Source organism: Perognathus longimembris, chromosome 15 (genome assembly GCF_023159225.1).
Source record: "Perognathus longimembris pacificus isolate PPM17 chromosome 15, ASM2315922v1, whole genome shotgun sequence".
Lineage (NCBI taxonomy): Eukaryota > Metazoa > Chordata > Mammalia > Rodentia > Heteromyidae > Perognathus > Perognathus longimembris.
The window spans coordinates 14880267-14893032 of NC_063175.1; the positions used below are offsets into that span (position 1 = coordinate 14880267).

Consider the following 12766-nt stretch of genomic DNA (forward strand, 5'->3'; position numbering starts at 1 on the left):
CCACGGAGCTCTTCCACCTTTCTCCCCGGCTGCGCGGTTACTCGAGTAAGGTGTGAGGTGACAGGCTTGTGCGGAGGCCATTTACAAGCTAAGCAGGGGGGGGCGGCGGTCCCCCCCCACCCCCACCGTGGTGGTGTCTTCTTCTCCCAGGGCCCGGGGGGACACCGAGGGAGGGAGGCACGGGGGGGGGGGGGGGACCCCGGGAGGGGGCTCAGTCCTCCATGGCGAAGTCCTTGGTCCTCTCCTCGCGGTCCCCCACGCGGTAGCGCAGCAGCACCCGCAGGCGGCGGGGGTCGTCCGGGGAAGGCAGCAGCGTGATCTCGCCCGCGATGTCCGTGTCCTGCTCCACGGGCACGGGCTCGTCCAGGTAGAGCAGCGCCTGCTTCCAGTGCGTGGCCGGGTGGAAGGGCGAGGTGGACAGCACCAGCGGCGGCCGGCCGGCGCCGCCGCCCGGGAAGGTCACCTGGAACCAGACGGCGAAGCCGTGCAGGGGCGCGGCGCCGTAGCAGCGGAAGCGGAAGCGGCCGCCCACGCCCGCCTCCAGCTCGCGCTCCAGCCCCGCGCGCGCCAGCTCCAGGCGCGCGAAGCGCTCGGGCCGCGCCAGCACGTCCTCGCCCGACAGCGCCGTCACCACGATCTCCGCGTGGCCCATCAGGCAGCGCGTGGCGAAGCGCTCCAGGCAGCTCATGTCCACGCCGTAGCGCTGCTTCACCTGGCCCCAGAAGCCCAGCCGCAGCTCCAGGCCCTGGTCGCTCACGGGCGCCACGAAGAGCTCGGCCGACGCCGGCAGCAGCAGGCCGCCCTCCTTGAGCCACTTGGCGCGCGCGTGCAGCACGGAGCGCAGCATGGACTCGTGCAGCAGCCCGTAGCCCATCCACTCGCTCACGATGGCGTCCACGCGCTCGGGCAGCTCCACCGTCTCCACGGGGCCCGGCAGCACGCGCACGCGCCCCTCCAGCCCGTTGAGCCGCACCACCTCGCGCGCCTGCTGCCAGATGGAGCTGGCCTCCACCGCGTACACGCGCCGCGCGCCCGCCTGCGCGCAGAACACGCTCAGGATGCCCGTGCCCGCGCCCACGTCCAGCACCGCCTTGCCGCGCAGCCAGGCGCCGTGCCGCAGGATGCCGCGCCGGTACGCCTCGGTGCGGACGCGGTCCGCCAGCATCTCCTCGTGCACCGACACGTCCGCGTAGCACGCGTAGTACAGCCGGTCGCGCTCGGGGGGAGGGGGCGGGCCGGGGCCCGGGCCCGGCGGCGCCTCCGCCTCGCCCGCGCCGCGCCGCCGCTCCTCCTCCGCCGCCTCCGCCGCCGCCTCCGCCTCCGCCGCCTCGCCCCCCGCCGCGCCCTCCTCCGGCTCCAGCCGTCGCTTCTTGGGCAGCGACATCTCGGGGGCCCCCCGGCCACCACCGGCTCGCACTCGGCGCGGCGCGGCGCGGCGCGGCGCGGCGTGGCGTGCGCAGGAGGCGTTGAGGGAGGCGGGGCCCGACGCGACGTGACGCCGCGCGCCGCGCGGGGCCTGCTGGGACTTGTAGTTCTCCCGCCTCCCGCGGTGTCTGGCTCCTGTTAGGTGAGGCGCTTCTTCCTGTGAATCGGGGTTTTTATCCTTTAGCATTGCACGGCAATGACTTCTCCGTTTAGAGCTCAGTGTAAGCCTTACTTCCTGAGAGTAGCCTTTCCTGTCTAGTGTACATACTATGTCCCAATCCAATCCAAACACTACCCTTTTCCTCCACAGCTTCTGCTGTTATCTGTCTGTATTTAATTAAGTTGATTTTATGTATAGTTCATATTCTAGGGATCTTAGACTTTTGTGTACCCAATATTGCAATTCTTAGTGCTAAAACAAGCTCAGAAAGCGCCCAGTATATACTCTCGAACAAAGACTAGCATGCCAATTGTGATTCAGAGGTAAGATTAGAGTTTTAATTTTAGGGTAATTTTTCTTTGTCATTTGCTACGGGGTTTTGAACTCAGGAACTTGCATTTGCAGGGGCTTTACTACTTGAGCCCTATTCCCAGCCTTTTTTGCTTTGGTTATTTTACAGCTAAGAGTCTCTGATGCTATTTTGCGTAGGGTCAGCCTCAAAAGGAGGTTCTCTTTTGTATGGCCTCAAGCATAGTTGGCATCTTAGGCATGTGCCATCTCATCCAGTTTAAAGGTTGAGATAAGACAGCTTCCAGCATTTTGCCAGGATTGTTCTGGAATTGCATTCCCCAGATCTTCATCTCCCCAGTGTCTGCAGTCACCATGTGTTCTTGAGTTTTGCCAAGTGATTCTAGTAAACTCTGATCTGAATTGAAGTATAGTTTCAGTTTAGACTACTTGTAGAAATGAGATCATTTTCACTTTCAGCAACTCCTCCGGAAAGCATAATGATTAGCAAGAAACATAGCCCAAACTGAGAAGAAAATGCCCTGCTTGGGATTGGTATAGACGGGATGTTTGTTACTGACCTGTTAAACCACACTGAACAATTTCAAGTGGGCAAGGGGCTCTACTCCTAGACACCTGAGCCCTGCCACTCAGCAGTACTGTGCTGGAGGGCAGACGAGCTGAAGCTATCCTAGTAGAATCTTGCTGTTGTTTCTCATTCTTCGGTCAACTCACCACATCCGTTCCATGCTCAAGCCCCATGTTTTCCACATAAAGGAATCTTGATGTTCCCTTCAGTACACCTTGACCAGCAACCAAAGAGACACAGAAGAGACTAGAAATGATCAGCTTTATCAAATGAATAATGGTAGGTGTTGGTGTACAAAATTTGTTTCAGATAAGTGTTGTAGGTGTGTATTTTCTTACTGTAGGGGAGGGTTAAAACATTGAAATCCCCAGCACTAATGTCAAAAATACCGTGGTTTGACATTTTTATGCTGATCCTTTGAGGGCTAGTCCATTGATGTCCTTCAGCTTTTTAGATACTTAAACATTACATATTTATAGCTTTTTCAAACAGGTTGTGGGCCTAGAATAGTTTATATACTTTTATAACTGGTCCCGTCCATCCAATGGGCTTCTTATACAGCTGGCTTTTCTGTGCCAGACTCGAATGCCAACATTTTACATTTTTCTAGAGCACTATGGTGGAATTTGAACCATTTCCACATTTCAGCATTTCAGGTGCTCGATTCTGGAACCACAGGATCATAGATGTATGTGTGTGTGTGTGTGTGTGTGTGCGCGCGCGTGTGCGCACGTGTGCATGCGTGTGTTTAATAACTGAGAGAACTGTGATTGACTTTGTGGATAAACACATAAGTTATTCAACAAACATTCTGCACATTTGTACTACATACTGCATTAGGCTAAAGATAGGGAGCAGACCAGTAACCCCCAAAGACAAGCTCATTATCTTATTAGCCTTTTGTATTCCTGTTGCCCATTCTGGTTTCTTACTAGTGAATCACTGCACCACTTAAACCTTAAATCGGTTTCCTGTACATATTATTCTTAGGTTTGCTGATATAGTTTCCTCCCCCAAATACTTATTTCTAATTTCTCTTTAATTTGAAAACATGTAGTTTAAAATACATGTTAAAGCCTAGAAAATAAAAGATTGAAGATATTTCCTTCAAGTTTTTAAGAGCTCATTGTAATTCTCAAAGTGAATGCTGAGGAAGGGTAAAGGAGCAATGTCATGAAAAATGTTATAAATACTCCTTGGTATGAATATTCATTAAGGGATGTAGTTTTTGCTGTTCTGCAGTTACCAGGAAGCTGTAACCATAGAAAGAGTCACGTCTGTCAAGAAAAAAAAAAAAAAAAAACTCTTGTAGAAAATAAAGACAAAAGATAAGAATTCTCTATATGAGAGATTTTAAGTTTGATGTAAGATCAAATATAGAGAATTCCAGGTCTCTGTTATACTCTTGATGTATATATTGTCTTTTAGATCTTTTGTGTAATGTTGCAGCTATTAAACCAAATACTAAAACAGATGAGAAATAAATGTGTAACTTTGTGGAAAATAAGGTCGAATGGTAGTGATTCTCTAAGTGAACAGGAACAGCAAAATAAAAAACCAAATGAGACAGGTATATGTTATACTCTTTTAGATTATATGTTTAGATTATATGTAGGTATATGTTATACCCTTTTAGATCTGTGATGTAGTGTTGTCGCTTTTAAACCAAATACTAAAATAGATAAGTAGTAAACTTTTAGCTCCAAATGATGTTATTATGGGTAAGTATAATTATTTTCTTACAAGAAATGCTTTAATTGAATTGCTTTGAAAGTGACAACAGGGATATCATGAACTTAATCTATAATTATCAATTCAGCTTATGTTCATTCACCTCTTCGAGTATCAAATGTAGCATCTTAACAGTTGCAAATAGGAATGTTGACCAAGGCATTTTAACAACCCCTATTATAATTCTGGCCACTATAGTGGAAATAGTTTTGCAAAATGGGATTGGAAATTACAATATGGGGAAAAGTAATGCATCAATGCATCCATGGAAACGAGTGTTTGCTCTCCTGCCCCAGGCATAATAAGAATCAGGTAGCTCATTGAGAATCGGATATTAGGACTGATGCATGTTATATTTTGAGATCTCTCTTTTCTTTTGAGAAAAATTTTCCTATGAAAGGAAATAACATTAGCTTCTGTCAGATGCTTATGTTCTCATAGTAGTTTGCCACGGAGGGTGTTTAAAGTACATAGAAGTAATTACTGAACTGGGGATGTAGTTCAGTATTAGAGTATTTGCCTGTTACGCAAAAGGCTCACCAGTGGACACCAGCGGCTCCAGACTAATCCTAGCTCCTCAGGAGGCTGAGCTCTGAGGATCACAGCTCTACTGCCAGCCCAACTAGGAAAGTCCTTGAGACACTTATTAACCACAAAAAGCTTGGAAGGGGAACTGTGGTTCAAGTGATAGCATAGCCTTGGTTGGAAAAAAATCTAAATAATAGTGCTTAAATCCTGAGTTCAAGTCCTAGTATGTCAGAAAAAAAAGGTCCTGAGCTTTATCAACAGCAGTGCATTAAAAAAAAAAATTAGAATTGTAGTTATCGTGGTTCATTGTTTCTCTAAGTGTCATCTCTAAACCAGTATCATCAACATCATCACACCTCTGGTGTAGAGAACTTGAACCTGTGGGGACTGGGCTCTTCATTATTGTTTTACAAAGTCCCTTGAATGATTTGATTGTGATACACGTTGAAACTTGAGAATCATCATCTAAACCATTTTGGGAGTACAAGGACCTGAGTGAGGCCATGTAGAGTTTATGCAACGGTAGGGGTTCTACTTCCTCTTCTACTGAGGTGTAACATAGCTACAAATTTAACAGCAGTGACAGCAGTGGTGGCAACAACAACACACAAACACACCCCCCCCCCCCCACACACACACACTCACGTCAAGAGTGCAGGCATAGCTTAGCTTTTGACTTGGAACCCTTGATTCCAGAGCTGAGATTCTCTTCCAAGCTCATGTGAGTATTGGAAAAATTTAGTTCCCTACAGATGTTAAGACTCAAGCTTCCCTTTATCCTTATCTGTTTCCCCATCAGAGACATTGCTGATAGTTCTCTGTCTGGTGACCTTCTCCTAATCTCTCTTACAATTAGTCATCTTATTTCTTCAAAACTAGCTGGAGAGGATTTTTTTTTTTTAAATCTCAGTGAGATCCCTACACCGAGTCAGCCTACCCTCATTCTAGGATAACCTCTTTGCATTTACTCAAAATCAACCGAGTTGGTGCTTCAATTAGATCACATACCACTGGAGAGAATGGGTCAAGGTAAAAAGACCAATTGTACATTCCTATCAAAGGTTGATAAACTCAAAACATCTACATGAAGTGTAAGTAAGAGAGAGAAATAGATGCAGCTCCCACTGTGTGGAAATAGCAGATGGATCAAAGACATCAAAATCAAAGGTTTTGAACAGTTAGGCATGACATCCAACACAATTTAAGTACAGCTAGCTGCTTAGTTTGCTTCTGTCACCTTTGGGTTTCAGAACCATGTCAATGTGAAATAAATGCTTCCAGTAAATTGCTACTTTGCTAGCTTGGGTCCCAAAAAGAAGAGACCTGGAATGAAACAAGTTTGGGCTGAGGCTCAGTGAAACCAGGAACAAAATACTGTTGATACTCTTCCTAGAAATATTCACAGAGAATGGATTATTAGAGAACTTTGGCCCAAGTCAAGAGAAAACATTGTCAATATCAGAGAACTCCAAATGTTCTTCCAGTTCTATACCTTTTTTTTTTCTTTTTCCCAGAGAAAAGCAACTTAATGCCATGAGAGACTCACTGACCTTGGCTTTGAACTTTATGTTCATAGAGTCATATCATATGTGTTCCCCAGGGGCTAATTTCTTTTCCTACCATTATGGTTGGGAGACTTACTCATGTGATTATATCAAACAAAAATTCACACTTACAGTGCTTTGTATTCTTTTAGATTGTGGCTATGCTAAATTTTAACTTTATTTTGTTGCCATACAAATCTTCTAAGATGGAAGTAATCATTTCTGCCAAGAATTTTTTCTAGTGTTTTTTCTGTATAGTGTTTTTATTTTCATTGTTCCTTTTTTATATAAACAACTTGATTTGACTACCATACTATATATTCAGACTAATGACAGCTAAATTGTTTGCTGTCTGTGTAGTAGGCATTACTGCATTGTTCTATGTGTTGCATTCATTCTTTCAATGAATACTGAGCATGGGATATTCTGTGGGCTCTGAAACAATACTGATAAACGAAATGGACCCAAATACCTACTTTTATGAATTTATATTTTTAGGGAATAATCTTATACTAGCATTCCCTGAAGAGACAAAATGGATGGGGCAAATGGATGTTTTTTGGGCATATGATAGTTTTATTTATGATTTTCCAATATGAAATGTCCTACCCGGCTCATGTGTTAGATGCTTGTTTATCAGCTGTGGGCCCTGTTTGAGGAGTTTTAGAAACTTTCAGTTGTGAGGCTTGAACTCAGTGCCTATGTGCTGTTCTTGGGCTCTTTTGCTCAAGGCTAGAGCTCTAACACTTTGAGCCACAGCTCCACTTCTGGTTTTTGAGGGGTTAGTTGGAGATGAGAGATTTTTCTGTTTGGGCTGTCTGGGAACCGTGATCCTAAGATCTCAGCATCCTGAGTAGCTAGGGTTACAGGTGTGAGCCAGCTTGGAGGCAGGGTTCTAACACACTTTCGGAAGTGGGTTGCAAGGACAAGACCTTTGAGTATCTTATCCCTGATCCCTTCTGGTCCCTCCCTCCTTCTTGTCCTCTGTGATTTGAATGAACTGTTCTATTCTGCATGCCATCCTCTCCACAATGGACTCATGCGTCACAATTGAGAGCCCAAACAAATCCTTCTTACCTTAAGTTGTTTATGTCAGGTATTTTTCTTATAGCTGTGCACAACTAAGAAATGTGGGGTTTCCTTGCTGTGCATAAATACAACCATGTAATTTTCAGTCCTTCCATTGGAATTTGCTTACAAGGGAAGTGGGGAGAGTTTGGGCACAGGAAGAGTTCTAGAATGTTGTAAGCAAAGCACATTATGTGATTCTGATGTGAGCTCAGAAGACCACATCACAGTTTGAAATTCAGACATTACAGACTGGCTTTATAAGTTTCTGATGGGAACAAGGATTCTATTAGGTATGGATGGGGCTAGAGGTCCTCCTGTTAAATTCTGGCCAAGAACATAGCCACATTTTTGGCTGTGCCTTGAAGCTTTGTGGGAAGTTGGGGTTAAAGATCATGGATTAAATACTTTTTCAGAGAAGATCTCGAGCCAATGTGGGGTTCAGCCTGTGGTATGGATATTTTCATTGGCTTGTAGCCATATGGATAGCAGGATTCGGTGGCAACCATACAATGGAAAGATTTCAAATATGTGCAGTCTGGCATGAGTGTGTTTAAAATCCTGGACAAGGAGAGTGTGGCTGTTAAAAGATTAGTACTATTAAATAGAAATCAAGTATTATGAAACAATAACATTAAAGTCTGTCTCAGAAAGTAACCAGACCCCACACATCACAGGATTAGAGTAAAAAGATTTTAATGCATCTAAAAGGGCTTTGAAGAGAGTGCTCCCACGTGTCCTGTCTCCCAGAATGTGCTTTCCTCCATTCAGCCATCTGAGTACTCAGAGACCATTGCAGCCAGGACCCAAGCACACTCGGCTGCTGCTTAAGCCGGTGGTAAACCTCGGTGCCCATGCGATGCTGGCTCTGCAGGCATGCGGAATGTAAGAAGAGTTCTGTGGTAACAGAGGCCTGTTTTTGAAGAGAAGTCCTGGTAATGTGTGTGAAGGTCAGGGGTCCTGCAGACAGCCACTGAGGTGCTGCTGCACAAAGCCTCGCGGGGAAAGCCTGAGTTGCAGTGTATATATCCAGAATATTGGAAGAGCTATGAACATGGGGCATCTGAGGAAAGCTTCAGAGGTCAAGAGAGATGCCCCGCAGGCTTTAGATACCAAGGCCTGAGGGATGAGGCTTCCCTAGCCCACTGGATTTCAACTCATGAACCCACAAGCTACAGATGCTGGACAGTGAGCTCCAGCATCAGTTGATTACCCTGTGGAATATTTTGTGTTGCCTTCCATTCAAATCGCCCTTGGTATTCTCCTGTTCCTCCATTTTGGAGTGGAAATGCCTTTTTTGTGCTTTGTTGCCCATGGGAGGTATGTAACTTGGTTTTGGTTTGGTAGAGGCTCACGGCGGAGAGGCTGTCTTGACCTTGGATTTTGACTTTTGGAAAGTGTTGGATCTATTTAGACTTTGGAGACTCTTAGACATGGACTCAGTGCTTTTGGCGTTACGAGATAGCCATAACCTCTAGGAGCCAGGAGTGGAATCTTACGTTTTGGATATGAAATGCTCCCCATATGCTTTGGAGGTAACTTTTCCTGTCCCATTCCTGTTCCTCTAGTAGCTTCCTGTCTGCAATTATATGAACTGTTCTGCTCTTCCATTCCCCCTAACCACCAAAGGGGACTAGACCCTCATAAGCTAAAATAAATCTTTGATTCCCTAAGTTTTTCTGTTTTTCTCAGATATTTGATCACAGCAATGGAAAAGCTGAAATTAATAGGATAATGGAGTGAAAATGATAGCTATTCAGTAGAAACTTTAGTATGAACTATGAGTCTGAAGCCTCAGAACCTGAGAAGTTGATGGTTTGATTGTTAAGATAACAGTATCCGGGGGTATTGCTAGTATATGTTGTTACAGGGTCCCAAAGTCAGTGAATTTGAGCTTTGATGTCCAAGGGCAAGAAGAGGAAAGTGTCTCCAGGAGGGAAAAAGCAAATTATCTCCTTTCCTTTGTCCCGTTTCAGACCCCAGCTGATGAGGTGGCACCTGCCCACCTTGATCTTTCCCACTCAGTCTATTGATGGATAGGCTAATCTCATCGGAAAACATTTTCCTAGACATAACCAAAGTTATTGCTCTGTCATCCTCTGAAGTATTATTCAATCTATCAAGATGACACCAAGAATTGACCGTCACAAATCTGCCCATTACACCTTGACGTTCATATGCATCCCGTGAAGGACCATAAGGAAGTGGTTGCAGTCAACATATAACCATTCTGCAGGCAACCAGAAGAGCTAATGGAGTCCTTAGATGTTTACTCTTCTCTTGACATTCCATAACTGAAGTTCTATGATGGAAAATGAACAACATATAATATTGTAGAACCAATATATTCTGTTACATGACCAAGAAATAATAGAATTAAAGCAAAGATTTATTTACTATACATATACAAAAGAATGTATTCTTTATAGAGCAGGACGGAAATGCTCTTAACAATTGCAGTCCTCAATACTGTAACTGATCTTGTGGTCCTAACATGTTTATAACTACATTCTCTGACAATCTATTCTGTATAACTTCTACCTATAGCTTCTTGTAACATTTTTTATCTGGCAGAACAATTCAAGTTTTAGTTCCTAAAGGGCTTGGCCCATTCATAGTCCTGAAGGATTTATTTATTATTAGTTTATCTATCTATCTATCTATCTATCTATCTATCTATCTATCTATCTATCTATCTATCTGTCTGTCTGTCTGTGTATTGATTGTGCCCCTTCTGGGGGCTTAAGCTCAGTGCCTGTGCTCTTGTGGGTCTTTTTTTTTTTTTTTTTTTTTTTTTTTTGGCCAGTCGTGGGCCTTAGACTCAGGGCCTGAGCACTGTCCCTGGCTTCTTCCCGCTCAAGGCTAGCACTCTGCCACTTGAGCCACAGCGCCGCTTCTGGCCGTTTTCTGTATATGTGGTGCTGGGGAATCGAACCTAGGGCCTCGTGTATCCGAGGCAGGCACTCTTGCCACTAGGCTATATCCCCAGCCCCTCTTGTGGGTCTTTTTGTGTAAGACTGGGCACTCTATCACATGAACTACACCTCCATTTCCAGTTGTTTTTTTTTTTTCTGGTTAGTTGGAGATAATATCTCAGATGTATCCACTTGGGCTGGATTCAAATCATGATCCTCAGATCTCAGCCTTCATAGTAGCTAGGATTATAAACATAAGATACCTGTACCTGGCCTGACTAAATTGTATTGATGTAATTTCACACATATTTTAACCACAGCGTCTGGTACTAGTAAGAGACACCTTGAGAAGTATTTTATATCCAGGCATACTCTTCCTTAGCTCCATTATGGACAGTGTCCCGCGGGGATATACACCGACCATCCTAGAGAACACTGAAATCCCCTTCTAGGCCTTGTTGACTTAGAGGTGTAAGTTACCTGAAGTGGTTAGCTAGCTAGCTAGCTGTTTTAACTCTCACTTCAGTGGAATCATCACTATATTTCTGGGTGTTAACTTTCTTGCCTCTTCAATGAAAAACTCTACATTAACAAAATATAAGTTATAGGGGAAAAAAAAACAGTGAAAAGTTTTGCTAGTGGGAAATTAGTAAGGAGAATGGTGATCAATATGACTAGATTTTACCCCATGAGCCCTGGAGCTTATGACTCCTGGCTACAGGAGAACCATGCTCTGCCCTTGAGAAGTACTACTACCTAGGCAGTACTGTAACTCTGTCTTCAGAAGGCCATTCCGTGGTTAAGACAGCATTTCCTGATGATGGGGAACTTTATGTGTCCAATGACAAGCGCTGCCACTTGTTTTAGCAGTGGTGGATGGGAAATGAGTTGCTTGGTTAGAAGCGAGGCTGTGTGGCCTTCCACGATGGGCACATTTTTCCAGAAAGAGTATGCCTGGTACTTTTTTCAGAAGTATTTTGCATTCAGGAAAAGCAAATTCATATCCAGAGTGTGCCCTTTCCGTGACAGACAGGTAACAATGGAGTCAGTCTTTCACCAGGGCGTTGACTGCCCATCTTGGCGAGTGTTGGTCTCTGCTGCTGGCAGATTCAGCAGTTAGAAATGGCCTCACCCAGACTGGCCTGGAAGAGTAGAATTCTGGGTTGCGGAGTCCTTGCTTTGAATAACCTCCCTCCTTGTTACTATTGCAACTTGGATCATAAACCCATTGGGCCATAGCAGAACAGCTGGGGGAAAGTGCTGACCACTAATTCACAAAAGGATAACTGCTCCTTCTTTATCAATAAGACCTTCCTTTCCTGAGATGATTCCTACAACCCATGTACATCTCAATATCTTTGTCTACTTTAAGACCTCAGGTCCGCAGAGGTTGAATATCATGTGCTCCAAATTCTTGCTACCAGAAGAATGTTAAGTTTTATGCTATTTATTTGGATTTTGCAATGTTTACAAACATAGCTTCAAAATGGGACCCAAATTTAACTATGAAATGCATTATTTTTATATAATCTGTATACATAGACCAAAAAAGTATAAACAATAGTTTTAATAGTGCACATGGAACAGAATCTCATAGTACAGTAGCAGCATGTTGGCATTCACAATTCTAGACTTTTCAAGGATATCAGATTTCAAATATTTGAATTAGGGATGGCCACTTTCTACCCCAAGGATCCACAATACACAACTCATACCTGACTTGGAAGCCCTCTAATCTAGATTTGACTGGGTCTGGCAGATAATGATGACTGCATTCCTCAAAAAGATAATTCTTGTATTACACAGGTCATGAGGATATTTAATTTTTACTGATCTTTATTGCCAGTTTCAAGAACTATTCCATTAGTGATTTGAAGAATACTATTATTATTTTACTCAATTTTCCGATCTATATGCCTTAGGATATTATTGGATAGTGTAATGATCATATTTTAAAATTCAAATAATGGTCAGTTTTCATGTGTATAAGCCCTCTATGATATTCTATGAAATGACATTACAGTCCTTGTTGTTTTGGTTTGCATTTTGTCAGTATAGGCAATATGATGAAATATCTTACCTGGATGACTAAATCCTCCTCAGTGGTTTGTTGTTGTTGTTGTTTGTTTTTTGGTTGTTTGTTTAATATTCATTGAGTTGAGATTTATTTTTCTAATTACAGGAAGAAAACTTAAACATGTGCTCCTAGGTTTGTTTCTCTTTATATTCTCAAGTTTAGATTATAATCTGAAGCATGTTTGTCCTTTCTGACAGACTACATTATTATCTTCTGTTTTACAAGATCAGTTTCATCTAATTTTAAGTTAATACCACACGGGCTTAATATTATTATTGTAGGCTTTGGGAATAGGTTAACATCTCTTTGTGTTGCATTATTTACTGTGGAGCTATATTTAAAGCAATACAAATACCCTGAAATTAATCACTTTAGAAGTGTGCAAAGTAATAGAATTCCCACTCAATTATAGAGATATATCTATTACATTAATATCCTAGT

General features: G+C 43.8%; 1 protein-coding gene across 1 annotated transcript; it reads right to left on the reverse strand.

Annotated features, from left to right (window-relative positions):
* Positions 1–205: 205 nt before the first annotated feature.
* On the reverse strand, positions 206–1384 carry Prmt6 (protein arginine methyltransferase 6). The gene has a single exon (XM_048363650.1). It carries the CDS (start codon positions 1382–1384, stop codon positions 212–214), a length of 1173 nt encoding a protein of 390 aa, XP_048219607.1. The 3' UTR covers positions 206–211.
* Between the last annotated feature and the right edge of the window lie 11382 nt (positions 1385–12766).

Bases quoted from the DNA above. Each gene is read 5' to 3' on its own strand.
- Prmt6 (XM_048363650.1), bottom strand. From the start codon at position 1,384: ATGTCGCTGCCCAAGAAGCGACGGCTGGAGCCGGAGGAGGGCGCGGCG.